The sequence below is a fragment of the Pyrgilauda ruficollis genome, unplaced genomic scaffold, assembly GCF_017590135.1.
Source record: "Pyrgilauda ruficollis isolate IOZ18807 unplaced genomic scaffold, ASM1759013v1 scaffold491, whole genome shotgun sequence".
Classification (NCBI taxonomy): Eukaryota; Metazoa; Chordata; class Aves; order Passeriformes; family Passeridae; genus Pyrgilauda; species Pyrgilauda ruficollis.
The window spans coordinates 14,516-42,047 of record NW_024526500.1 but is presented as its reverse complement, the minus strand read 5'-3'; the positions used below and the strand labels follow the sequence as shown (position 1 = coordinate 42,047).

General features: G+C 43.8%; 2 protein-coding genes across 2 annotated transcripts; both read left to right on the top strand.

Annotated features, from left to right (window-relative positions):
- Window positions 1-1,173: 1,173 nt before the first annotated feature.
- On the top strand, window positions 1,174-12,161 carry LOC121360132 (estradiol 17-beta-dehydrogenase 11-like; the record flags this gene model as incomplete). Its single annotated transcript, XM_041479656.1, has 7 exons — window positions 1,174-1,386; window positions 4,270-4,377; window positions 5,319-5,450; window positions 6,093-6,199; window positions 9,951-10,088; window positions 10,365-10,481; window positions 11,434-12,161. Coding segments are annotated over 7 exons (903 nt in total), but the record flags the coding sequence as incomplete, so codon positions are not given.
- Window positions 12,162-14,156: 1,995 nt separating this feature from the next.
- LOC121360131 (estradiol 17-beta-dehydrogenase 11-like) lies at window positions 14,157-18,179 on the top strand. Its single transcript, XM_041479655.1, has 5 exons — window positions 14,157-14,201; window positions 15,832-15,939; window positions 16,307-16,515; window positions 16,792-16,908; window positions 17,610-18,179. The coding sequence occupies exons 1-5, from the start codon at window positions 14,157-14,159 to the stop codon at window positions 17,695-17,697; spliced, it is 567 nt and encodes a 188-aa protein (XP_041335589.1). The 3' UTR covers window positions 17,698-18,179.
- Window positions 18,180-27,532: the final 9,353 nt, after the last annotated feature.

The window sequence follows — 27,532 nt, the reverse complement described above, 5'->3', positions numbered from 1 at the left end:
AAAGTAAAGGAGTAAGGTCAGCAATCCTTTCCAGGAAAGGCCATGAGTTACATTGATAGAGCTGGAAGAAACATCTGAAAGTACTTTTTTCCTATTTCCTATAAGCATTCCTGTTCTGCTTAAGGCTCTGGATACTCCATTATATACAAGTGAGTCCCAAGTGTGAGTTGTGTGATTTAGACTAAATTAAATTAAAATATTCAAATTAATGCAATTTAATGCCATTTTTAAAGGACTTATGGAAACTAAGTGGCTGCAGCATAAGATGGAAGGTCTGAGTATGGATAACTAAATAAAAGACATAGTAAGACAAATAGCTAGGCAAGAGCTCACCCGTGGAGTTCCAGAAGTTGAAAGGACTTGACTCATTCAGCTTTTCTTAAGGGACCTGGAAGAGGATGGTGGGGTACAAAGCCTGCTGACCATGCAGGCTTTGCAGAGATGCAATGGAAAGAGGGACCATGAAGAAAACTGCTCAAGGACCTTACGGCATTGAGCGACTCAACATGTACAAAGCACAAAAACGGAAAAGAATTACAATACAGAGTTGAAGAGACCATCAAGATGCTTCTGTCAGTAAACTGGATGAGCAATTTTATTGCCACTTTATTGCCACTTCCATCCCTTTTCCACATGCAGCAAATGACAAGAACATGTTTTGTTGCTTCCTTGATACAGGGGCTTGAGAGAGGAACAGCAAGGCACTGCCACCTGTGTAGGGACAAACAAAGCAGAGAATGAACACTTGGGGCGACTGGCATATCAAAACCAAGGGCAGAAAACAGAGGGGTTCGCACACCTCTATCGTCTGTGTTTTCCTTATCCAAGGGAGCAGAAAACGCCCTAAAAGCCACATTTCTTTATTCACGTCCGGTACGTCCTGTTAGCTGCAGGTCGAACATGGTTCTGCGAGGACAGGTTGGCGTGTAGACTGCAGCTCCTCTGCACCGCTCACCCACGGCCACCACAGGGTCACCAGCACAGGGACACCGGGAGCTAAGGGTGGGACAGCTGGGCGGAGCAGCTGGCACTGCGAACGGTGCGGGGGCGGATCCTGGGGAGCGGACGGGACGGGACGGCGCGCACTGAGGCGGCAGCGGGTAAATCAACAACCCGCGGGTCCCCTCAAAAGAGATTAAAGTTCAGTTTGATCCTCAAAACTCGAGGTCCCTTTGTTACTTAGACAATCTGGAGCTTCTCCTGTTCCTGGCCACGCTCCTCTACTCCTACCTGGAGGCTTTTGTGAAGCTGTTCGTGCCTGTGAGGAGAAAGTCTCTCAGCGGGGAGCTGGTGCTCATCACGGGCGCTGGCCATGGCGTCGGGAGAGCGACCGCCTTGGAGTTCGCCAAGCGCCAGAGCAGGCTGGTTCTGTGGGACATCAATAAGGTAATGGACACACTCATGTCCTCACTCCGTGTGACCTCCGAGTCCACGGGGGATTTAGGGGCGTGAGAAGGGCAGCACCACATTGCACCCCCATCGCCCAGCCCCTTCCAGCCCGCTCCCATCGGGTCCCGCTTGGCTCCTCCGGCTGGGATGCCGAGCGCCAGGAAAGGGTTTGGCCCCGCTTGCAGCAGAGGATGTGGGGCTCTGGTCCCACAGTCACTCGGTGCTACTCGGGAGGGAGCGGGTGGCACCCGGCAGAGCACCTGCGAGAGGGAAAGAAGTGCTCGGGAAGCTGCTGCTGGAGCTGCTGCCTGGGCTGGAGGAGAAAGCCCGCTGAGACCAGAAGGCTGTTTGCAAGGAGGAGCAGGTCTGCCTTCACTTGTTCTCTCTGTAGCCTCGGGTGTTTTGTGTGCATTGCTGGGAGATGTGTTTTCTCTGCACTCTAACTGCAATCACCCTGTGTAGATTAAAAACAGAATGGAACCTGTGTTTGTAACACATCCATACGTTAGTTCTGCCTGCTACAATCGCAGCAGTTTCATGGATGTCTGTGTTATCTGAGATATAATAGACGAGCTCCCTATTCACATAGTGACCAAATCTGCCCCCGGTATGAAAAATTTGTTTGTTTTGAAAAAGAAATAGAAGTCAGAAGAAGAAAAAAATTAAAAGAATTGAATGAGTTGTATAAACAGCTAAAGCAGCATTATAATGATTAGAGTTTGCCAGCCTCAAATAAGAATTTGTTTGTGAGATTAATGCAGGAGATTGCCACAGAACTAAAGCTGTCCAAATGCTAAATTTGTAGAAGCCTCAAAATAGCTGAAAGATAGCCTTAGAGAGGTGAGAGTTTAGCTCCAGAACAGTTTTTAAAATGGAACCGCACTGAAATTTCGGGAACATTGAAGAGACCTGAAAGGTGGGTTTTAAGCCATCAAGTAATTGGAACTATTTGTATAACCCAAGAAAGAAAGAAATTTAATAAAGCAGTGAAGTACACTCCTTGTAAATCCACATTAATAGTAAATGTAAACGATCATTCAAAAATTTAGCAACCTAAAATTCCTACCAGATATTGAAGACCAATAAAAGAATTAAATTGTGAATAAAATGATCAGCTTGATTTGTGCTAGTACAGAAATCCTGGAGCTAACCCATACCAATCCATAAACAGCCTGAGAAATTTTTGAGAGTGTTTAGTAGAAAAAGTTAAAGTTTATGTTGTTATGTTCAGCCTTAAGACTTTGTATCAAAGCACAACCTTTTAACAAAGCACGAATCAATGAACAAAAAGAAAAATAAGAAATTGTGATAAATAAGTGTGATTCGTGCTGATAAAATTGAAACAGTAATCAATATAGATATAGTAATCAATATTTAGAAATAACAAAATAGTTAAAAAAGTAAAAAACTAAGAAAGCGGAGGGGAAGGGACCACCCGAGGGAAAACTTGGGTGGAACTCAGAAATATGTTAATTTATAAAATTTATTCTATTAGCTTATATAATTTTAGTTTTAGCACATATGATATTAGCTTAGTGCGCATGTGTAACCCAAAAGTGAAATAAAAGACACCTGAGGAAGAGGAGCGGCCTTCATCTGGACGACCCCCAAAGAGTGGTGCGACCCCCTAAAAGATAGTGGTGCATGCGTAGTGAAGATGAAAATGAGAGTAAAGACACCAGTGTGATAAATCGAAAATAAGAAGAGATGCTGATAATAAACAGTATAAAAGGAAGAATTTTAGGCTTAGCAAGCTTGTACGTGAGGTGGCAGGGGTCCCACGGCCCTCGCACTCCGTACCCCGTGGTAATTTTGCTTATACGTCATTACCCGAACCAAACTATATTTTATTATAACCAAATTATACTGCCAATTTATTAAATGTATTCAATTTTATATATTTTAAACTATTTCATTTAAATTTCATTAAAATTATTATTACATTTAATTTTGTTTAGCCTTTTATTTGTGATTAGATAATTGAACAAACATAACAGATGGAATGGGGAGATTTAGGTATAAATTTAGTAGCGAGCGACACCTGGCTTTAGTGCTGGGAAGTAGATTGTAAGCGTGAGTGTCAGCAGGAACTGAAATACAGTATCAAGGGAGGCTGTGGATTGCAGAGGATTTAGGAGTATGCTCCTACAACACAAGTGCCCTGACAAGGCCTCTTATTGGGGGCTCTCAGCATTAAACAGCAGCTGGTGTTGAGGACAGCTGCCCAGTCACTCACTACAGGGACTGCTGAGTTGCCCCAGGCTATTTGTGACCTAGAGCTTTTCACTGCACAGATTCCACTGGCATGGCCTTCTAGCACCTGGGAACAGGGATACAACAAAGTCATTTCTACTCTGGCTTAACGAGTTGATGTAATGACTTCAGAGATCTGACCTGTGTGTATCAAAGTTCATTCTGAAATTAAAATCTTACTACATTATGAAGTGTGGAGGGCACCTTTCTTCTTACACCCAGCATGCAAATACAGAAACACATAGAGCCAGTTTTTCATATCTCAAGGTGTCAGCCAGGCCTGTATTTTCAAGCTGTTTACACTCACAGTGCTGCCTGCTGTGCTGTGATAGGCAGCGTGTGCCCCTTTCTGCAGCCTTGCTCTGTCTGCCTTACCAAGCCAAACTCACTCTTGTTGCCACCCTACCTTTCTGGCTGTCACTACATGCATAAGATTTTCAGCCTTAAATTTAAGGCTGAAAATGCCTGTCCTCTCAGCAAAACCATCTACAGCTCTTTCCTTGGGTAGCCATGAACTGTTCAGGGGCTGGGCAGTATTTGCTCAATCCAGGGACATCTTCAGCATCTGCTGCTCAGCTGTGGTGAGGGGACAGCTGTGCACGGTGTCTTTCTCTTTGCCTCTGCCAGCACGGCGTCGAGGAGACAGCAGCAGAATGCCAGAAGCTGGGAGCCACTGTTCAAAGCTTCGTGGTTGACTGCAGCAAACGGGAGGAGATCTACAGTGCTGCAGACAAGGTGGGGCAGTGTCGTCATGACAGGCCCCTAGCCGGGTAATAATTAGCATTGACTCCATGATTCACAGAAGGCTGATCAATCTGTTTATTATATTATTATAATTATTAAGAAACCCATTGTTTTTATAGACAGTTACGATACAGTTAGACCTCCAATCCAAACACCATGACCATTGACTAATTAAAAAAACACCCTCAATAACACATTCCACATGTTCACAACAACAGGTCCAGTAAGTGAAGATAAGAATTGTTTCTCATTCTTTTCTCTGATCTTCTCACAGCCTTCCTCAGAAAGGCCTGGGAAAGTTATGTGTTGCCCTCTGAGGCCAGAGAGTTGCTGCCACAGGGCAGCAGGGGCACAGCCAAAGGCTTTCCCAACCATGCTTGATTCCCAGAGAAGGCAGGAAAACTAGAGAAGACATGTTGTACACAAATCCTGCAAGCCCCTGGAAGTTCTCCACTCCTCACTGCTCTCTGGACACAGAGTGCTGTAGCATTTCCAAGATCACAGCCAGTCTCATCCTATTTGGGAGGCTGCAGCATATCACATCCTCTTGCCAAGTTTGCTCTCTAGGATTCCAGCCTCTGAAGGAACATAGCACTGAGAACATATGAAACATTTTATTGTAATGGCTGTGGTCGAGCTGCCTCAGAACAGTCTGTACCTCTGTGGTCCCAAGTGTGACTACACAGTCCAGTGGCATTAATGAATGGGGAAGAATCAGCCAGATTCCATGGCTCTACTGTAAGGTTCCTGCCACATCTGGAAATGTGGCATGATCTTCCTTACCCTTGGAGATAAAATGCTAAGAATTTAATTGTGGTACATCTTCCCCACCCTTACTTTTTTTTTTTCCTTTTCTTTTTTTTTTCTTTTTTTTTTTTTTTTTTCTCCTGAGTGACAGACACAATTTTGAGCTTTTGTTTTCTCTCCAAAAGGTGAAGAAGGATATTGGGGATGTGACTATCCTGGTGAACAATGCTGGTGTGATTACAGCTGCTGACTTTCTCTCGACTCAGGAACACCAGATAGAAAGGATGTTTGAAGTCAACATTCTCAGTCACATGTGGGTAAGAGCCATCACCATCTATAGATACAGATTTTTGGGAGTGTCAGCGAGGAGACATATTTAGACCAACCATTATTAGCAGTGAAATTACCAAATTAATTGTTACAGCCCAGGGGCACCCAAGCAGACTGTGTGCTGGGAAACTGGAATGGCTTCTTCCTGATGCGAGCTGGCTGGAGACAGCCTCATCTGCAGCACGCACAGAAGGCCTCTGTCAGAGGTGTCGTGGGGCTGACAGGGTGGGAGGGTTTCAGCAGTACTTGTTTGTGGCAGAAGAAAAGAGAAGCCATAGATTGACAAGTGGGTGGTTTATTGTACGTGCTGGGGGTGAGACCCTGCCAGCATTTCTGCTGACACCTGAAACCTTAAAAGCAGCAAAAGAAAGATGTGAAAACCATCTCCTGTTTATAGCCAACTGCTGGAGCCTTTGGAGAGCAGGTTGCCAGCTGCACCAAGGGTCAGAGAGCAGGTACCCCTGTGGCTCTGGGAATCTGAGGTGCTGTGCAGCTCATAGCTTTAGGGATAGCTTTGGCTGCCTAGTGAAAAACATTGAGGGTCAGTGCTGAGTACACCTAAGAAAACAATGTTCTTTTCCTCCTTCCTGTCCCCTGCATTTTGCCTCTTGGTTTAAATGACTTCCAAGACCACGAGAGCTTTCCTGCCAGTCATGATGAACAACAACTATGGGCACATTGTCACGGTGGCTTCAGCAGCAGGTCATTTTGTGACTCCTTTCATGGTGGTATATTGGTAAGTTATTTTGAAATCAGCTTGCTTAATTTTTAAAAATTTTAATTGCATCTTTTCCATCAGGAAGTACCAAGTGATTAGGTCTGACTGAATCGTGAGCAATGTTTGTATGAAAGAATGGTCATGTGATATCTGTTTTCTTTGGAATTCATTGAAACTTAAGGCCCACGTCTATTTCCATGGCAGGTCGTTCCTCCTCTACATTTTGCTTGCGTAATATCCCACTATTTCAAAGCACACACAGTTGAGATACTCCTGTGTGGTACTATAAGTAGTCAAAGGTTAATCTCCATTTCTACCCTGCCCATCCTTCCTAATTTCAGACATTCATGATGCATTCCTTCCAAGAATTGACTGAGAGGAGAGAGTTCATGTGATGCTACAATCCAGTGCCAGATCCAAATGCCTCTTAAACATCTGCAGGATGGTGACTGCCCCACCTGCCTGAGGAACCTATTCCAATGCCTGATCACCCTAACAGTGAAAAGATTTTTTTCTAATATCTCATCTGAATTTCTCCTGTCTCAGCTTAAGGCCATTTCTTCTATTCCTCTTACTGTAGGCATGGCAGAAGAGACTGACCCCACCGCCATCTAACCTTCTTTCAGGGAGTTGTAGACAGCCATGAGGCCTGAGCCTACTCTTCTCCTGACTAAACAAATCCAGCTCTCTCAGCCATTCCCCATAGGACATGTTTTACAGACCCTTCATGAGCCTTGTTTCCCTTTTCTGGACACACTGCAGCTCCTCAATGTCCTTTTTAAAGTGAGAGGCATAGAACTGGACACAGCACTCAAGGTGTGGCCTCACCAGTGCCCAGTACAGGGGAACAACCACTTCTCTGTCCTGCTGGCTGATCCAGGCCAGGGTGCCATCAGCTCTCTTGGCCACATGGGCACCCTGGCTCAGATTCAGCTGCTGTCAAGCAGCACCCCAGGTGTCCCTTTCTGTCCCAAGCCATTCCTCACCCAGCCTGTATCATTGCATGGCTCAGGTGCAGAACCTGACACTTCACCTGCTTGAGCCTCCTGCAGCCATGTGCTCAGCCCACTGATAGAATCTGTCCAGGTCTCCAGCAGAGCCTTTCGTCCCTTGAGCACATCAGATCAGTGTCTTCTGCACAATTACTGAGGGAGCACTTGATCCCCATGTCCAGATAATCCATAAAGACATTAAACAGGACCGGCCCAAGGTGGAGCCCTGGGGAACACCACTAGTGACCAACTGACAAATAGATTTATCTCCATTCACCACAACACTCTGGGCCTAGCCATCCAGACAGATTTTCACCCATTGAAGAGTCCACACACCCAAGCTGCAAGCAGACAGTTTTTCTAGGAGGACGCTGTGGCAGATGGTGTCAAACACTTTATTGAAGTCTAGACAGACCCTGGATAGACACAGCCTTCCCCTAATCTACTAGGTGGGCCACTTTGTCATACAAGGAGATCAGGTTGGTCAACTAGGGCCTTCCTTTCATAAATCCATGTTGGCTGGGCTTGATCCCCTGATTGTCCTGTATGTGCCTTGTAATGGTACTCAGGATGATCTCTTCCATAACCTTGCCCACAACCAAGGTTAAGCTTACAGGCCTGTAAATCTCTGGATAATCCTGCCAACCCTTCTTGTAGATGGGTGTTACGTTTGCTAATTGCCAGCAGGATGAAACTTGTCCAGTTAACCAGGACTGCTGATAGGTGATTGAAAGTGGTTTGGCAAGTTCTTTCAACAGTTCCCTCATTACTCTGGCATGGATCCCCTCAGAGGTCATAAATTTTTGAGTCAAATTGGCACAGCAGATCACTAACCATCTCCTCCTGGATTATGGGCCTTTCCCTCAGCTCTGTGTCCCTAACTTCCAGTTCTGGGAGCTGAAAATCCTGAGGGACACTGGATTAAAGACTGAGACAAAGAAGGTATTCAGTTCCTCTGCCTTTTCCTCATCCTCTGTCATTACACTACTTTCTGCATTCCACAAATGATGGAGACATTCCTTGACTCCCCTTCTGCTGTATTTATAGAAAACTTTTTTGTTGTCTCTAAGGCCAAGTTCTGGTTGGGCTTTGGTCCTTCTAATCTCCTCCCTACATGACCTCACAACATCTTTATAGTCTTACCAAGTTATCTGACCCTCCATCTGGAAAGAATATATTGGGGTTTTTTTCCCCAAAGTTCCAGCCTAAGTTCTCTTATTTAACCAGGCTGATCTTTTTCCTTGACCACTTGTCTTTCAACTACATGTGGATGGGCTGCTCTTGAATATTTCACAATTCCTTTTTAAAGTGTATCCAGCCTTCCTGGACTTCCCCTTTACCCTTCAGGACTGACTCTGTCAATCAGTATCCTAAACAAGGCGAAGATCTGCCCACCAGAGTCCAAGGTGGAAGTTCTGGTGCCCCTCTTTACTTCACCCACTATTGAAATCTGACATTTCATGGTCTCTTTGCCCAAGACTGTCACCCACACCACATCACCCACCAGTCCTCTGTTCACAAACAACAGGTTTACCAGGGCACCTCTTCCAGTAGGTTCTCTTACCAGCTGTGTTTGGAAGTTGTCTTCCAAACACTCCAGGAACCTCCTAGGCTGCTTCCTCTCTACTGTGTTGTATTTCCAGCAGACATTTGGCAAGTTGAAGAGTTGCATGAGGCTTCTGCCAGCTGCTTGTAGAACACCTCATCTGCCTGTTTATCTGGCTGGGTGTCCTATAACAGCCTCCCACCATGAGGTTCTCCCAGCTGACCTTCCCCCCTACCTGCCATCATGACAGAAAATACTTTTCTACTTGAAAGATGTCAGGAAAAAATGCAGGCACCAAAAACCTGTTAGACTGTGTGTTGCCATCCTGCATCACATCCAGCCTTCTATAAAGGCAGCTCCAGCTGCAGCAGTCTTCCCTGGGAACACTCCTTCGTAGAACAATCTTTTCCCCGGAGTACTCCTTCTTAGAGAGTCACTCACTGTCAGCAGTGTGAGAACTCTTCAGCCAGGGATTTTACTAGGATTACGCTGCCAAATCCATAGCAATCAATAAACTAATTCTGTGGTTTTCCTTTTTTGGAGTTGATTTAAACCTCAGGCCCACACCTATTTCCATGGCAGGTTGTTCCTCAGTTCTGCTTGCATAATGCTTCTCTATTTCAAAAGTCACACAAAACTGTTACAAGATGCTCCTGTATGATACAGTAAACAATAGCAGGTTAATCTCCATTCCTACCCTGCCCATCCGTCCTAATTTTAGAGATTCAGGCTGCATTCCTTCTAAGAATCTTCTCTCATGCAAAAGAACAGGATGTCCATTGATTGATGCGCTTCAGTTGCAATTTTCTAAGAATTCTTAACATTTGTCTGTCTGTTTGCAACTAAAGTGCCCTTTTTTGAGATACCTGCTATGCATTGCACAAGTAATCCACAAGTTTCAATATCTAATCCACCACTACATCCTGGCACAGGCAAAGTTAGAATAGTCCCTGCCCTATCTCTCAGATGGATTATATTATTTGGAGGGTTTTGTCTCCACATAGCCAGGAGCAGAAAGAGGGGTAAAGGGATAAAGGGATAGAGAGCACATAGTGACAGGTTAGGATATAAGGTAGAGCAGAGGTGCACCAGCCCTCACGCCTCCCCTAGCCATTACCTTAAACAGCACCCAAGCAACTAAGAGGCAGATGATCGTTTAGGCCATTTGCAGTGGTAGAAAGGTGGAAACAGGATTTTTGCCTTCTCATTTGTACTTTCTCTCTTCCTGCAGCTCAAGCAAGTTTGCTGCAGTTGGATTTCATAAAGCTCTGACAGAGGAGCTGTCTGCCCTGGGAAAGGATGGAATAAAAACAACATGCCTTTGTCCAGTTTTTATAAACACTGGATTTGTCAAAAACCCCAGTACAAGGTAACTCTCAATACTCTGCATTCCTGTGTTTCCTTCTTTGCATCAAGGCACTGCATATTATCCCAGCTTTAGGCCTCTGTTCCAACAGTTGTTGTATAACAACTGTTTGTATCATTGACTAAAGAAAATCTGCAATGTCCTTTAATTGTTGTTTAATTGTCCATGTAATTGTTGCATTTGAATTACCTGAGTTTGTACATTTGTGAAGCCTCCTAGATCAGCTGGTACCACCCCTTTTTATCACTGCAGCTCTTATGTGTTTGCTTTCCTGTGTAGGCTTGGAAAGATTTTGGAGATTGAAGAAGTTGTACAGGCTTTGATGGAAGGAATAGTGACCAACCAGAAAATAGTTTTTGTTCCACCACAGCTAAACATTGCTTTGCTTACTGAAATGTAAGTACAAAGGAAAACTAAACAATAGATGTGGAAACAACAATACTACCTGAGTATACAACGTTCAAACTTGTAACCTCAGAGTCAGAAGAAGTTCCAGAAAGAGCTGAGGACTTACTGCTTATTAGTGTTTGTTTCTTTATGTCAGCACTGAGGCCACAGAGGCTGAGAACATTGCTTCAAAAGAACTGCACTGCTCTCTGCTATGTAAAGCAAGATTGATCCTCCCACACAACTTAATTATCCAGTGTGGCTGCTCTGTTGAGGTGTTTTTACCAGAGCTCCAGTTCCAAATCTGGAATTCACATCCAAACAACTAAGTTAGATTCTCAGTTAAATCCTGTAGTATCTCATGAAACACTTGGTAGTTTCTTGTTTGCTAAACCAAACACCACACCGTGGGAAAAATATTTTAAATCCTTTTGCAAATCCAAGAGCTGCTTGTTGAGAGTGCAGGTCTGCAGAAGCATGGGCAAGTCAAAACTGATGCTGTCAAAGCACTTAGAATAACTTTGCTTTTTTGGTCATAATTTAGGACAGGGGGATAAGGAGACAAAGCTCTTTAAAAGGAGGAATCTTAGGAGTAAGAACTGCACCTCAGTTTTAAAATCTCATCCTTCCACAGGCCTACTGCTTTTCAGAGCACGAAATGTAATACACACTTATACCTGCACAATATTCAAACTTCCTGGATCCTGCAGCAATATTACAGTTCACATACTTTCCACAGATAATTGGCATTGGAACTGTCCTAAAAGGCCAGGAATAAACTTTAATTAGTCAGAGATTGATGAGAGCTATGGAAGCAATGCCCAGTTTAATACATAGTCTCAGTTCATATGTGTGCATGCATTCTGCTGCCAGACCAGCTCTTCCCTCACCTGCAGTGACACTTTTTCCCATACTTTAAGTTCCTATCTCACTTTTCATTTCATGTTACTCTCTCTTCCAGGGTGTTTCCAGAACGTGCCCTGAACCTTCTGAAGAAGATGACCATTCCAAAGTTTGATGCAGTCATTGGGCAGAGAAGCACCCAGTGAAAAGCAAGAATTGATTCTCATTTCCCAGAGGCACCAGTGAAAAGAGAACATGTGCTGAGCGTATTTCAGCTGCCTTGATTCAGAACAGATCTCAGTCAGGTGCTTCCAGGCCACCATTCCCAGGCACACCTAAGGGCTTCTCCCATATCTGCAGCTGGAACACATCTGCATAACAGGGTGTAATAATAGCAGGCTGCATAATAACAAAGCAGTGATGCTGCTCTAGAAGGGCTGCTTTGAATGTACATCCCATTGCCTTTGTCTCATTATGCTGGGCAGGCAGGATGCCCACAAAGCCCGTGTCTGGGACAACACAGCTCCTTAGCTGAGTGCAAAGGGATTGCCTGAGAACATGTTAACCTGGACTCATCCCTGAACAAAAGCATCTTGCAAGAAGCAATTTATAGAGGAGGTGGGTGGCCTGTTTCATCTCACTTAGTAATTTTAAGTTTAAAAAAAATGTGCTCTAATGAACACTTACAGTTTTGTGTGCATTTATAATGAGCACTATTGAATTAATTATTTGTATTATTGAAATAATACAGCCTTATTTGTAATGTAATGCCTAATTACAACATTTATCAATTATGCATTAGCACCACCAATACTCCATGTTACAAATAAATACATTTTTCTAACCAAAAGTGTCTCTCGGCAATGAAAGTGGCATCCACATCCAGTACCAGTGGAGCATATACCACAATGCTGAAAGGATCAGCCAGAGTCTGCCAAACACCAGCCCAGGCTGCAGGGATGAGGCAGTCCCCAGGGAAGCTACACAGGGAAGCCACATCAGGATCAGTGAGGTACAGGGCCAGGCAGGGCAACCAACCCACGCAGGGGTCAGGGCTTAAAGGCGGTGCCAGGGCAGGGGGTGCAGGGGAAGGCTCCAGACGAGCCTTCACACAGCTGCTCACCACAAGCCAGGGGCCTGCTCTGATGGCACAGGAGGTGAAATTCCTGAAGGTCTTTGGCCTGAGGTCCAAGAGAGCAGCAGCTGCTGACACACGGGTCAAAGACCCCTCCAGAGCACAGAGGATCTGTGCACCCACTTGTGCAACTCCCACCTGCTGCAGGCACTGCTGGCCCACAGCCATCCCAGGCAAGCCTGAATGCGCTGCCACCTTTGGCACAGTTGGAATCTGTCCTGTTCACCTGAGCCTTTCAAGTTGTTCTGTAAACCAAGGTTCTTTTTCTTCAGAAGTGGAAGAGCCCTCACCACCCAGACCCTCCTGCCCTTAGCTGGCAACAGATAGAAGCACTGTTGACAGCTTAAATAACACACAACTGTTTTCCATTTTGCCATGGAATATTCATGTAACAGGACACTTCCCAGCTTCAGTTGTTGTGATTCACAGTGCAAGATTCCTGTAGTTGAGACAGGAAAGGAAAAAAGGGGGTTCACAAAATTCAGGACATTAAAAAAAAAGGTTATAAGCCAATCAAAGAATACTTAGGCATGGTTTCTATTTAAAAACCAAGCCAAAATGTGGGGTGTTGCGTCCCTGCTTCTTTTTGAGGTGCATATTGCCCTCTTGCTACCATGACAGTCCTGTAACATATGAGACACTTAAAGCCACATCTGTGTGGCTTTTTGAATATGTTCACTTTCACCTATTCTTACCTAGTGAGGAGTCAAAAAGTCTAAAAATACAGATGCTTGAAAAGTTCAAAAGATCTGTCAGAGCAAGCAGCATATCAGCCAAAATTTTGCCCTTAGCACTCACTGGAACATAAGAGCTAAATCAGTACTTTACAGATTTGTAAGTACTTAACAGTTTTCTCTTGTATGGCTGGCAAGCATTCTTAACTTTCCACCCAGCTTAGTCTCTCTTTCCACCCACCTTCCACATTTCTTCTGTTTCGTGACTTGAATCCTTGCTCAAAGGAGTCACAGTCCAGTGACTCCACAAAAAGACCCTGGAGAAAAGTCAACATTGGATGACTTGGCCCTTTTCTTAGACTAGGGAAGGACTGGCTTCCTTCCCTAGTCTAAGATGCTTGGCTTCTCCTGGAACACCATTCCCACTAGCCCTGTATATCATTTAGATTCTGATGGCAGCATTAAATTGGAACAAAAATCCATCTTGGGGATGACAGTGCTCTTCTGCAGAGTCTGTTTCTTAGCACACTTGCTCCTAAGGAAGGGGAGACTGTAGTGATTCCTAGTAGTGATTCCTGTAGTGATTTGCCAGATCTAGTCCAGGGTCTCAGAGCCCAGAGGAATTACTGAGCAAGGCAACTTGTGCAGTATTCCGTGTGTGGCTGTGGTTCTGTTCTGTGTCTTCTGTGGCTGCATATCTTTTGTTTGGCATAAAGAAACATATGAAAAAGCAAGGATTTCAGCCTTTATCTCCTGAACATCAGTGACAGAATTGAGGCACCAAGCCACCTACAGCTGAGTCCCAAATTTGAAGAGTGGTACCTCACACCCTGGCCTAAGGACTCCTTATGAGTCAGGTTAGTGACTCTGGCCCTGTGCTTTGCCTCCTGCTGAAATGTCTCTTGTGCTTCCATGTCCTCCCTGCCTCTTTGTTTTCTCTGCACTCATCAGCAGCATCCCTGTGCCGGGCTGTGTGTGAGCCCGGCTGCCCTCTGGGCAGCTGCAAGTGTAAAGGACCTTGGCAGGTGGAGGATGGGCAGATACAAACATGCAGCATGGTATTCAGAAGGTATCAAGGTAAACTGCTGGGTGTAGGTGCAACAGGGTGAGTGAAAGGCTGGGCTTTCTCTTTCTGACACACTGGGTCATCAAAGAAGCTAATTGTGTTATCCTAAAGCTGCAAAACAGACCCCAGCACAGGGCCCCACTGGCACGGCCTTCTGGCACCTGGGGACGAGACAACAGCAAAATCATTTCTGCCCTGGCTTAGTGAGCTGATACAGTAACAGAGGGAAGCTTCCGTTCTGTGTTTGTCAAGTGCAATCCTGTAAGGAAAGTCTCTTTGCATTGTACACAGTTGTGGTGGATTGACCTTGGCTGCATACCAGGTGCCCACCAAGCTGCTCTATCATCCCCTCTTCTCAGCTGGACTGGGTAGAGGAAATAACATGGGAAATTATGACTTGTAGGATGAAATAAAGCAGTTTGCTAAAGCAAAGCTGAAGGGTTGTGCACACAGAAGCAAAGAGAAAAAAAAATTACTTTCTGTCAGCAATAGATGACAGCCCACATCCTGGGAGTGCTTGCTCCGGAAGACAAATATTGTAAATACCAGATCCCCCACCTCTTCTTCCTTTTTTTCTTGGCTTTTATATCTGAGCTGTCATATGATATGGAATATCCCTTCAGTCAGTTTTGCTCTGCTTTCCTACTTGTGTCCCCTCCCAGGCTCTATTGATGGGGCAGGGAATGTTGGGAACACAGCAGTGATGCTGCACCAGCACTGCTCAGCAGCAACCAAAAAACGGGTGTGTTATCAAGCCCTTCCTAGGAACCAGTGCAAAGTACAGCACTGTGAGGATGCTATGGGGAAATTAATTCCATCTCAGCCAGACCCAATACAACTGTGGCTCTTCTCACACCCAGCACGTGAATACAGAAACACATAGAACCACTCTCCACACCTCGGAGTGTCAGTCAGGCCTGTGTTGCATGAGCTCTGTTTACACTCACAGTGCTGCCTGCTGTGCTTTGATACGCAGCATCTGACCCTTTCTGCAGCCTTGCTCTGTCTGCTTTACCAGGCCAAACTCACTCTTGTTGCCACATCCCTAAGGCTAAGAGAATTGGGATTGCTCAGCCTGGAAAACAGATGGCTTCAGAGTGGCTTAATTGCAACCTTCCAGTGTGTGAAGCGGGCTTACAAAAAGATGGAGAGAGACTATATCCAAGAGCATGTAGTGACAGGACCGAGGGAAATGGCTTCAAACTGAAAGAGATGAGGCTAGATTAGATATTAGCAAAAAAATCTTTACTGTGAGGATGGCAAGGTACTAAAACAGGTGGCCCAGAGAAGTTATAGATACCTCATCTCTTGAAATGTTCAAGGCCAGATTGAATGGAGAACTTGATCTAGTGTCCTGTCCCGTACAAGGGAAGGTTGGAACTATATAGTCTTTAAGATCCTTTCCAACCATTTCATGATTCTGTGATTTCCTTTCTGGTAGTCACCTCTACAAAGGTCCAAAATTTCCAACTGGAATGCCTATTCTTTCAACGACCCCACCTGCAGCTCTTTCCCTGGGTAGCCATGACCTGTTCAGAGGCTGGGCAGTGGTTGCTCAATCCAGGGACATCTTCAGCCTCTGCTGTTCAGCTGTGGTGAGGGGACAGCTGTGCATGGTGTCTTTCTCTTTGCCTCTTCCAGCATGGCGTTGAGGAGACGGCAGCAGAATGCCAGAAGCTGGGAGCCACTGTTCAAAGCTTCATGGTTGACTGCAGCAAACGGGAGGACATCTACAGTGCTGCAGACAAGGTTGGGTAGCAGGGGCATGGTGGTACTATAAGTAGTCAAAGGTTAATCTCCATTTCTACCCTGCCCATCCTTCCTAATTTCAGACATTCATGATGCATTCCTTCCAAGAATCTTCTCTCATGGGAAAAATTGGATGTGCGTCACACACTAGTTAATGTTTTCTAAGATTTCCTGATGTTTTCATCTCTGCTTTGTTTGCCTGTTGACACCCTGTCTGCTTTCCACAATTACTCCACAAGTTTCAATACCTTATGCAGCACTACAGTCTGGCACACAGAAGGGTAATATTGTCCTTGCTCTGCCTCTCAGCTGGATTATTTGGAGGTTTTTGCATCCTACCCTCTACTGTGTGTGTATGATTGTTTAAGCCATTTGCAGTGGTAGAAGGGTGGAAATAGGATTTCTGCATTCTCATTTGTACTTTCTCCCTTCCTGCAGCTCAAGCAAGTTTGCTGCAGTTGGATTTCATAAAGCTCTGACAGAGGAGCTGTCTGCCCTGGGAAAGGATGGAATAAAAACAACATGCCTTTGTCCAGTTTTTATAAACACTGGATTTGTCAAAAACCCCAGTACAAGGTAACTCTCAATACTCTGCATTCCTGTGTTTCCTTCTTTGCATCAAGGCACTGCATATTATCCCAGCTTTAGGCCTCTGTTCCAACAGTTGTTGTATAACAACTGTTTGTATCATTGACTAAAGAAAATCTGCAATGTCCTTTAATTGTTGTTTAATTGTCCATGTAATTGTTGCATTTGAATTACCTGAGTTTGTACATTTGTGAAGCCTCCTAGATCAGCTGGTACCACCCCTTTTTATCACTGCAGCTCTTATGTATTTGCTTTCCTGTGTAGGCTTGGAAAGATTTTGGAGATTGAAGAAGTTGTACAGGCTTTGATGGAAGGAATAGTGACCAACCAGAAAATGGTTTTTGTTCCATCAAATCAGAGCATTGCTTTACTGCTTGAAAGGTGAGTAGGACAAAAGTATCAACTGTAACCTGATGAGTGTACCACCCTCAAACTTGTAAAATCTGATTCAAGATTAACTTGTATTTTAGAACATATCACAAGGTAGTTAATAATGCAGTGGTTCTTTTCAGTGACAACGGCAGACATCAGTTTGAGATTTTGTTGAGCCCTCTCACAGGCCTTTGCATTGTACCACTTGCTGCAGCTGACTGGTGTCCACGCAGAGCTTCACTGCTCTACAGGCCACCACATTCCCTGAAACAGCAGCTCCAGCGTAGCCTCAGAAGGACATGAGGACCTGAGTGGTTTTTTCTCTGTCAACACCAAAAATTCAGGCCATTCAGGTTGGAAAATTGCTTTTAAAGGGCTCTGTTGCAAAGAGAAAGCAAATACTTGTGTCTATGTTCAGCATGAAAACTTTCTGGATTCTGCAGCAATATTGCAGCCTAAATCATGGTTGGTACATACCTGTCCTGGAATTGTCCTAAAAAGAGATGGGTAGGATTCGAGTTAAAACTTGCCAGAGATTGACGAAGCCTACATGTCTTTATGAAATAATGCCCAGTTTAATACATAGTCTCAGTTCATATGTGTGCATGCATTCTGCTGCCAGACCAGCTCTTCCCTCACCTGCAGTGACACTTTTTCCCATACTTTAAGTTCCTATCTCACTTTTCATTTCATGTTACTCTCTCTTCCAGGGTGTTTCCAGAACGTGCCCTGAACCTTCTGAAGAAGATGTCTGAGGTCAAGTTTGATGCAGTCATTGGGCAGAGAAGCACCCAGTGAAAAGCAAGAATTGATTCTCATTTCCCAGAGGCACCAGTGAAAAGAGAACATGTGCTGAGCGTATTTCAGCTGCCTTGATTCAGAACAGATCTCAGTCAGGTGCTTCCAGGCCACCATTCCCAGACACACCTAAGGGCTTCTCCCACACCTGCAGCTGGAACATACCTGCATAACAGGGAATGTTAGCAAAGCAGTGATGCCGCTCTAGAAGGGCTGCTTTGAATGTACATCCCATTGCCTTTGTCTTATTTTGCTGGGGCAGGCAGGAATTCCCACAAAGGTGGGTAGCCTGTTTTCACCTCAATTTATATTGTTGAATTATAAAATGCTCTAATGAACTCTGAATTTCCCATATTTTTGTAGGAAGTACCTGAAACAATACAGGTGTATATGTAGTATACCTAATTACATAGGTTATCAATTATACATTTGCACCATCAATATGCCTTTATATGAATAAATGCAGTTCTTTAACACAAGGACCACAGTGTCTCTTGGCAGTGAAAGTCATAATCAGGTCCTAGAGATGCATTAAGGGTACAGTATCAAGGAATACACCTTTCCCTGTATCATTGCTCACACTGCTCCTCTGCACTTTCCAGACATCTTTAAAATACCTTCTCATGAAAACAATGCCGTGTTTCTCTACAAATGATTGGGTGCCACAAGTGCAACCCATGCAGGGGCCAGGGCTTAAAGGCGGTGCCAGGGCAGAGGGTGCAGGGGAAGGCTCCAGACGAGCCTTCACACAGCTGCTCACCACAAGCCAGGGGCCTGCTCTGATGGCACAGGAGGTGAAATTCCTGAAGGTCTTTGGCCTGAGGTCCAAGAGAGCAGCAGCTGCTGACACACGGGTCAAAGACCCCTCCAGAGCACAGAGGATCTGTGCACCCACTTGTGCAACTCCCACCTGCTGCAGGCACTGCTGGCCCACAGCCATCCCAGGCAAGCCTGAATGCGCTGCCACCTTTGGCACAGTTGGAATCTGTCCTGTTCACCTGAGCCTTTCGAGTTGTTCTGTAAACTAAGGTTCTTTTTCTTCAGAAAAGGGAGAGCCCTCACCACCCAGATCCTCCTGCCCTTAGCTGGCAACAGCTAAATGTTTTGCTGCCATCAGCACAAATAGTTGCTAGATGAGCTAAATGACACAAAAATAATTTCCTTTTTGCTCATGGAACATTCATGTAACAGGACACTCAGGGTGAGTGAAGCTCAAGTTCCCAGCTTTGGATTTTTTGCTTCATAGAGAAAGTAAAAAGAAAAGAAAAGGTAAGCAAATTTCAGAGAATGTTAGATGTGGTTAGTATTTAAAACCAGGACCCTCCCAACTCCCAAAGCATTTGAGAGAAACATGCTTTGAGTCCTGAACGATAAAGGAGTACAATTTGCATGCATTTTCAGTAAGCTATTTTGTAAGTCTCTATTCCCTGCCTCAGTGGTATCCCTCAAATCTGAGAAGAGTGACTTAGTGACTTTTGTCTGCTCTGAAAGAAGTTGTTTTTTCTTCTTTCTGTTTGAACTGCATACTCAGCTCTTTCTGAGAGGACAGGCCTGTCACAAATGAGAGCTACTTGCTCTTCTCCACGTTTCCACATCTTTTGCTTGGCATAAAAACCGGACAACAACCAAGGACTTAAGCTTTCATCTCCTGAACACCAGTGACATAATTGAGGCACCAAGTCTCCCAGGCTCCTCAGTTCTCTTTCTGCCCCCAACACTCAACTGAAGCTTAGCCCAAACTCCAATCACCCATCGGTGCCGAGCAGGAGTCCGTCTGAGCAGGTTTCATGCAGCCACCTGCAGCTAAGTCCCAAACTTGAACAGTGGTACCTCACACCCTGGCCTAAGGACTCCTTATGAGTCAGTGACTCTGGCCCTGTGCTTAGCCTCCTGCTGAAATGTCTCGTGGAGTTGGTGCTTCCATGTCCTTCTTGCTTTTTCTTCCTTGGCCCCTGCACTGGCTGGAGCCCTGTGCCAGGAAAAGGACAGCACCACTGAGCTGTGCAATTGGGGTCTGTCCCAAATGCTGATGTGTTAATTAAGCAGAGAACCAGTTTCCAAGAGAAAAGTAGGAAGCGCCTAGTTCTTAATCTTTGTGCTGGAGTCAGTGTAGTCTCCCTCAGACGTAATGAGCAACAGCTCAGTTAAAAGCATGATGATGTTGGCTAGAGGTCTATGGAGCTCCTTCCTCAGCTCTTCCAGCTGTTCTGCTTTAAAAAAAGCACAGGAGAGTGAGGGATTTCATGTGCCAGGTACATGTACTCCCTGAGGGGCTGCTGCCAGCAGAGCTGGGACTGCCTTGCCAGAAGACAGGGGCTCTGGTCCCCAAAGCAAGAGGCATAAAGGTGAATTACTTACAGAATTTCTAATAGCATGGACTACAACTCCCCACAGCACTGCCACCTGGCCTGTCTGGATTAAGGTTTAATTTAGCAAAGCCTGAGAGTACTTCTTTGGAGACTGGCTCTGCCACGTTTTTCCAAAGTCCTTGAATCCTACTCAGAATGTTAGGAAAATCATCTCATCCTGTGTTTCTTGGCACCAACCTAGGCCACTTACAAGAGAAAATCAGAGCTGTACCTCTCAGTGCCACTGTCTGCTAGCACCAAGGCCCCAGTGTCATGACTAGGACAATAATTTTTAATGCTTGCAGGTAGTACTTGTATACATAAAAATCCAGGCAATTTTAGGCAGGATTTCAGAACATGGATTTCTAAATGCACAGAATCTCCTGAACCCAGCAGTGCAGGATGGGGTTTTGTACTGTTTTGTGGTTTTTTACTACTTCTCCACTGAAATTAAGCATCTGAGATCACTGGTGGTTCACAGTGTTACAAAACTGTCTGCAAAAATTCTGACTCAACTTTTTGGTACCTTGTCACCATCATATTTTCTGAAAAATCTCTTTGCCCAGGATTCTTCTCCTGGGAAGCTGAGAGGCCTCAGAGAAAAATGTAAATAATAATTATCGGATCTGCTTCTCCTGTTTTGCTGCTTTGGAATGTGGTAGGTGATTATTTCTTTGGTTTCATGTGAATTGTTTTTACTTAATGACCAATCACCATCCAGCCGTGTCAGGACTCTGGAGAGTCACGAGCTTTCATTATCATTCTTGTTGAGCCTTCTGTCAATCCTTTCTCTAGCTTTCGTATAGTTTTAGTATAGCATCATATCATATAATATCATATCATCATATAATATCATATCATAATATAATAAATTAGCCTTCCAAGGACATGGAGTCAGATTCACTCATCTCTCACCTTGTCCTGGGGACCCCTGCAAACTCAACAGTACCTTCAATCTCTCATCTATTATCTGACCATAATAATGCATCTATTATCTGACCATGCATTTTTTCCTTTCTCCAAGCAGGTCTCTTGTTTTGTTTGAGCTCATCACCAAGAGAATTGTAGGACTGTAGCTTTACTGCAAAACTTCTACCAGAGTATGAATAAACTTACCTTAATCCAGAAGACAGGTGTTTCTAGGATTAAACTTGTTCTTGTGCAAACTGTTTCCTCTCTGTGTTCTCAGCCTTTTAATGTTCACAGCTGGTAGCTGACCATTTTCTAAAACATTATATTCAAAATGATTTTCAAGAAACATTCTAGTTAAACTGGTGTTGCAACAGAAAGATATACTCAATGCTGAAAAATAATCTGGTGACGGCGATGGAGAGAGACAGGGAGACTGATTCAGTGATCAGAATCCAATTTTATTGTGGAATACATACATTTATGTATCATTTTAGGGAGACTAGTAATGTGTACTATGATTAGGTTAAAATCACACACAAATTTATGCATATAAGAATGTCTCTTGCTTGCAGAGTTCAATGAGATTTTCTTTTTCTGGTAAACCTGTCTGATTTAATCTACTTGCAATCTAGGTCTAATTTTCAAAGTTCTGTTTACTTTTGCCAAGGAATCCTGTCATCAAATCTCTTATGTTAACCAAGTCCAAAGTCCATCATCTGTCTTGTGTCCCCCAACATACCAACACCTTCCCCTTTCCTTTCGATCAAAAATACTCTTTTAATGGCCTTATTAATTAATCTCTGCACACACTGAAAGGTATCATGATTAATACAATTATTATCAAAATTACCACATACATACCTATCCTAAAAATAATCTTTTTGTTAAAAAACTCCATCCACTAAAAGGCTCAGGCTTGATCATTATAAACTGAAAACATCCCTGATGGCAGCTGCATTACTGGATTTAGAAAGTGTAATTGTGCCAGAAGTGTAATCGTACCAGAAGGTTTGATTCTTATACACAGGGTGACAGGAAGAAACATTTTTAGACTGTTTCCTTCCCATGTATTTAAAATTAACACAAAAATCCAATTTCACAGAACCCAGGAACTTTAACTCTTGGGGTTCCAAGGGTGTTTCAGGAGGGTAAGGGATCCAATTTGATATGATTTGGTTTGCTTTCAAACATTTTTAGTGTAAATATTAGTGTAAAGTTCTGGAGGAGCCCTAATTCCCCCCTAATTTTTTGGTTTTTAATAGCATGTGTGTTTCTTGTTAGGAACATGAGGATAACACAAAAGCAAAACAATATGTAATGTAACAATAAACTTATACTAAGTAAAAATAAATCAGATAATAGATACAATTAGTAGTACATGAAAAATCGAATGGTGATTTAAAACAATGCATTATAAATTTCTTTAATTATTGTACTATTACTTAGCGTCTGTAGCTAATTGGCAACCTTTATTTTTTAAAGTGAGGGCTTGGAAAATCATTCCAGGTAAGATTTCCAAGTTCACCTTAAAAGGAGGTTTAGCTATTCTAGGTCCAAATTTGGTAAGTCAAAATTACTTGAATATAATTTTGGTGCAGAAAAATTTCTCTACTAGTTAAGGCCAGGACTTGGCCAGGGTCCAGGCTTCTAACTGGAAGAGTCTTTTTAATATATTTTTAAAAACTCTTAGTAATAGTAGTTAGAAAAATAATATATGTCTTACAAATAGCTATACAACAATAAGTGAAGGTTTGTAAAGTAGCTGGCTTTCTCGTTTTTCGTTAGTTAGTCAATGGTACCATAGACAAATAGCAAATGTCAAATAGCATAGACAAATAGCAAAGTCAGTGAATTCACATGCTAAGATGAAAAATGAAAAATAGCCAATTTTAATAAAAAAATTTAAAATAAAATTTATTTCGCGACCGTAATACAGTCCCGACAGCCACCAATCAATCGGCCAGCATAACACCCCCGGTCGGTGATACGGGTGAACGTGAATTTGGCCTCTATCGCACCAAATTCCACCCCGACTGCTCCCAGGACATGGTTCTTTTTTTATTTCGCCCATGGCAGAGTCTGTTTGTCTCCTTTTTGAAGTCTTCATATTCATGTTCGGTCTTTTCTTTGGCCCAAGCTGCACAAAGCTTTCATCCGGGAATTGAACAATGTGCTTCCATGATTCCCGGAATCGGGTATTCAGTCGGCAGGTGCTGATGGCTCTGGTTATCTCAGATGTGCATCTCGTCCGGGCCATAATCTCCTGGGTGTCACTGGGCGCATGCCTTAGTGAATGCCCATCTCCTGTGTAGCCGAGGCTCCCTTCAAATGCAAATGTCGCGGTACCCATCTGCCTCGGTTTCACCATCCTGCTTCGGTTCTTCCATCCTGAGGAAAGGAATTCTCCCCCCACCTTACGTACCAATAGCCTGCTTCATACACATATATATTTTATACATCATTTATTTCCATGGATTACTAACCATATTTCTAACAATTACCTTGTTAGAAATATGGAGTAAAAAGCAAGCAATAAAGCTGACAGTGGAGTTAAGTATCAAATAATTACTGCAGATAAAGTTCAAGGTTTGTTTTGAATGTGAGCTAAAGAATCTTTAATTTATGACTTATTTAATTACTCCCAGGGAACTAAGGAGGTTTGCTATGTTACTAATACGTAAGAAGACACTACCGCTATATAAACACCTTTGAATTTTTCTAGTAACAATCCTGTTTAAAAATCAGAAATCACAAGTTAGAAGGTAAATTTTCACACTGGCTGGTGCCAGGCAGAGGGGGGCCCACCCCCTGCAGTATCTTTTAGAAATTGCTTGTAGGATAGATTTAAGTTTGGCTTAGTAAGAATAACGGGATATAAACACTGAAGTCCAAAACAAAAAGAGATTTAGTTATATTGTACTAAATACCTGTACTGAAAAATTCACAACAAAATACATTGTTAAAAAACCCCAAGTGACTGGTAATATAACTAGTTTGACCAGAGCTAGGTGTACCTCAGGGCTTTAGATCAGTATCAAGTGTCCCTTTGGTAGCTGCTGCTCCTTCCAATGCTTGAAAGTGCCTAGGGCACTTCAGCCAGGGACCATTGTGGGGGTGTCGAGTGTCCCCATGACTTCTATACAAAATCTGAATGCATAAAAATACCCCACTGTGTTAACACATCCCATCCCCCACAAAACCAGACGGCACAAAAAGTTTAACTGTGGCTATCCACCCATCAGGCCCTGTTATTTGCACCCAGTGATGGCTTTGCAGGCTTTCACAATTCCACCCACACCTGGGAGTACCTGAGGCACAGTCATTCGAGGTCACTCACTGGGCCATTGGCTTTTTGAGATAACAGTCACACTGGCTGGAGTCCTGTTAGGAGTGTCTCTGCCTTTCAGAGTCGCTTTGCAGTGGCATGTTAGATGCTTAGACATAATACATTGTGTTCTTAAAATCTGTGGGACTCCTGTGGAACCAAAACACCCCTCCCTTTTCTCAGTTATCGGGGATGTAGATAAGAGTGCTGCCAGGGAAAATATTAGTTGGGCTGTATGGCTCCCGGCCAGTACTACACAGGGCGGCTGGGGGTCATGAGTCAGAGTCAGTAGTCCAGGGAGAACAAACAAACTAAGTATGCATATGCTGTCCAGATGGTCCAAAAACTCCTGTGGGAATCAAATGAACAGATTAATCACGCAATGTTACTGTTCTGGAGTTTGCCAGGTCCGTTCCTGCACTGCCTGGGGCGGCTGGTTGTAGGTTGAAGACGGTCAGACCAGGGCTGCCTGGGGTCCAGCAAAGGCTGCTTGGGGCGGCGGCTGGGCTGAGGCTTGCTATGTTCCGCTCTGAGGGATCAGCTGGAGCATCTGTGTCCTTGTGTAGTGCCACTCTGTGCTTTGACTCCGGTTTCCCGATATCGGACATCTTTCAAAATCATACTTTGACTGACATTGATTACGGCACCAAGGGCAAATACCAGGAGTTTTAGATTTGGCCTCCCTCTTTTGTAAACAGTAGTTTTTAAATGCCAAGTGTTATAGGTAAAAATTGATCAGCCAATTTGATAAAAAAAAAAAAAATTAAATTTATTCGCGACCGATATACAGTCCTGACCGTCAACAATCAAAAAGTAGCGTCGACCCTGAAATAAGTAGGGCAGGAGATCTTTCTCCTTTTTAATGCCTTTATTAACAAAAAGTCAGCTCAGGTGGGGAGAAACCGACGGGTCGTGCCCACACCACCACTGCTCCCAGAAGTGGCATGGAGAAGGAGGATGATGCAGCTGTGTCCGCTGGTATGCAGGCAGAGCTAGGGCTTGTGTCCTCATGAGAGAAGTCAGAGATTCCATCTTTTCAGTCTGATATTCGAGGTCCTCTTTCTAGCTGATTTTTTCTTAGGTTAGGGTGAGAGGTAAAAAGGATCTTAGCAGAGACGGGATTAAGTTCCTCACCTTTAGACATCACTTAGATCTCTTAATTCCATGTTGGCTTGTTGTTTTTAGGGGCTTTCTTGTGAGATTTAGTGAGGGCCTTCCTCACTTGCATACTAGCTCTGACGTCACCCCCCCACCTGCAGCCTCAGGTGTCATCTCCTGGGAAACAGCAGGGGGACACTTGACTGATTTTTAACTATTAACAGGTAACTGAAGAAAAACTATTAACAACAGGTGATTATAACATGAAGTTATTAACAACAGCAACTGGTTTAACTTGTTAACTCTGCAACTTAAAAAAATGGACAACTTTTCTACACATAACAACCCCAGGATCAGAGCGAGTGAACTATGATCCAGCCTCTATCGCACTGAATCCCCCTGTTCACCACCGAGGCCTGGCAGAGTTCGATTTTTATACTCTATTTCTTGCCCAAGGCAGAGTCCCTTTGTCCCCTCCTGGAGTCCTTCATATTCATGCAGTGTCTATTCTCTGTCCTGTGTTGGACAAAGCCTCGTTGGGGAATTGACATGTATCTGTCTCCAGTCCCTGGAATCCTTCATTCAGATGTATGTCCTTGATGGTCCTGTCTGTCTGAGGTGGACATCTACGTGGGCCATCACCGCTGGGCGTTTTCTCGTTCATGCCATCGGGGAGTGCCCATCTCCTCTGCGGGCTAGGTTTTCTTTGTATGTTAATGATGCACCTCCTCCTCGGCTGCGAGTTGTCCTGTGTGGAAATCTCCCTCTCCCCTTTGCTGGCATAATCTTAAGGCTTTATTTTATATTACATTAGTAATCATACATTTCCAGCACGGATTACCACCTTATTCATAACACCAAGATTTCCCATACCCGAAGCAAGTTTGGGGGTCCCTGTTAGAGATGGATAATGAGATGATTGGCTCCCACAATTAAGGGATGAATATTGTGTGAATATTAAGAGAAGCTTTATGGCTGTATAGTTATGTTATTGTAGTTTAGATGTCCTCTGTTCTCCCCATAGTTCCCTTCCCACCTTCACAGCCGGGGTTGTCTAGGACAGGTAGAAAGAAGGCGTGCACATGTGCCCCTTGCATGGAGCAGTTGGGAATGGAAAAGGTTGTTGCTAGGGGGGAGCGGCCTGACAACACTTGACCTTCCAATCAAGTTACAAGAAAGCAGTCTCCACCAATAAACGGCAAAAAAGAGCTGACTTTGGGAGGGACCAGGGCTGGCTGATGCAACCTCCCAGTGGTATAAAAAACTGAGCATCCATCTTGAAGACGAGCCAGCCATGTGGGAAGCAACCATGAGGGCAGCTCCCAGTGCTGCAATTTTTCCTTATTTAGTCCTTGTGAAAATGCGTATTTTATGATTGGCTTTTCACAAATATTAAAATGAATATTATATGTGTTATGTTAGAAAGTTATGCTGTATTAATTTTCTTAAGTAGTGTGTTACATATAGTTTTAGGTTATAACATAATGTTAAAATAGAAACTATGCTATGTAAGATACTTTTTTTAAAGAGAGGAATGAGGTACTCGCACCGAGATAGCAGCCAAAGGACACCTAAATCTTTCAGAGAAAAAGAATGTATTGCTCCCTTATCAGAAGAAACTAACTTCTTCCTGCCTTGCTCAGCCCTGAAGATGCCTTCAGGATTAAGAGGAAGAAAATGACACTGACCAGACAGAATCCTTTGTTTGAATGGAATTTATGCATCTTGTATGAGATGTATGAATATGCAACAGGCTATTGCTTTTAAGGGTTACCCTCTGTTAACAGGTGTCCTTTTTGGGGGTTATTTTGCCCAGAAAAAGGTACCCCAACTGTCCGTAACTCTTTGTTTTTATTGTCTCATATTGTCCTAGCCCTAATTGTCCAAATTTTTATTACTCTAATTTTTTTACTATCTTTATAACCATTTTATTACTATTAAACTTTTAAAAATTTAAAAACAAGTGATTGGCATTTTTCACAGTCCTTTTCTTGTATTTTTGTTAAGGTTTAATAAACCTTCTTAAATTTTTAAAGTGAGCAGTCGTTTCTCACATCCCCCTTCTTAAGAGTCTTTATCTTTGGTTGCATCCAGTTATCATAAGGGTCAGGAGGGAATGGATCACTCTCAAAGTCTGAATCTATGGGTCCTG

Excerpts from the sequence above, each read along its gene's own strand:
- LOC121360131 (XM_041479655.1), top strand. The coding sequence starts at position 14,157 with ATGGGCAGATACAAACATGCAGCATGGTATTCAGAAGGTATCAAG. Across the intron at positions 14,202-15,831 it reads GGTATTCAGAAGGTATCAAG|CATGGCGTTGAGGAGACGGC; the intron begins GTAAACTGCTGG and ends TGCCTCTTCCAG. Across the intron at positions 16,909-17,609 it reads ATTGCTTTACTGCTTGAAAG|GGTGTTTCCAGAACGTGCCC; the intron begins GTGAGTAGGACA and ends TCTCTCTTCCAG.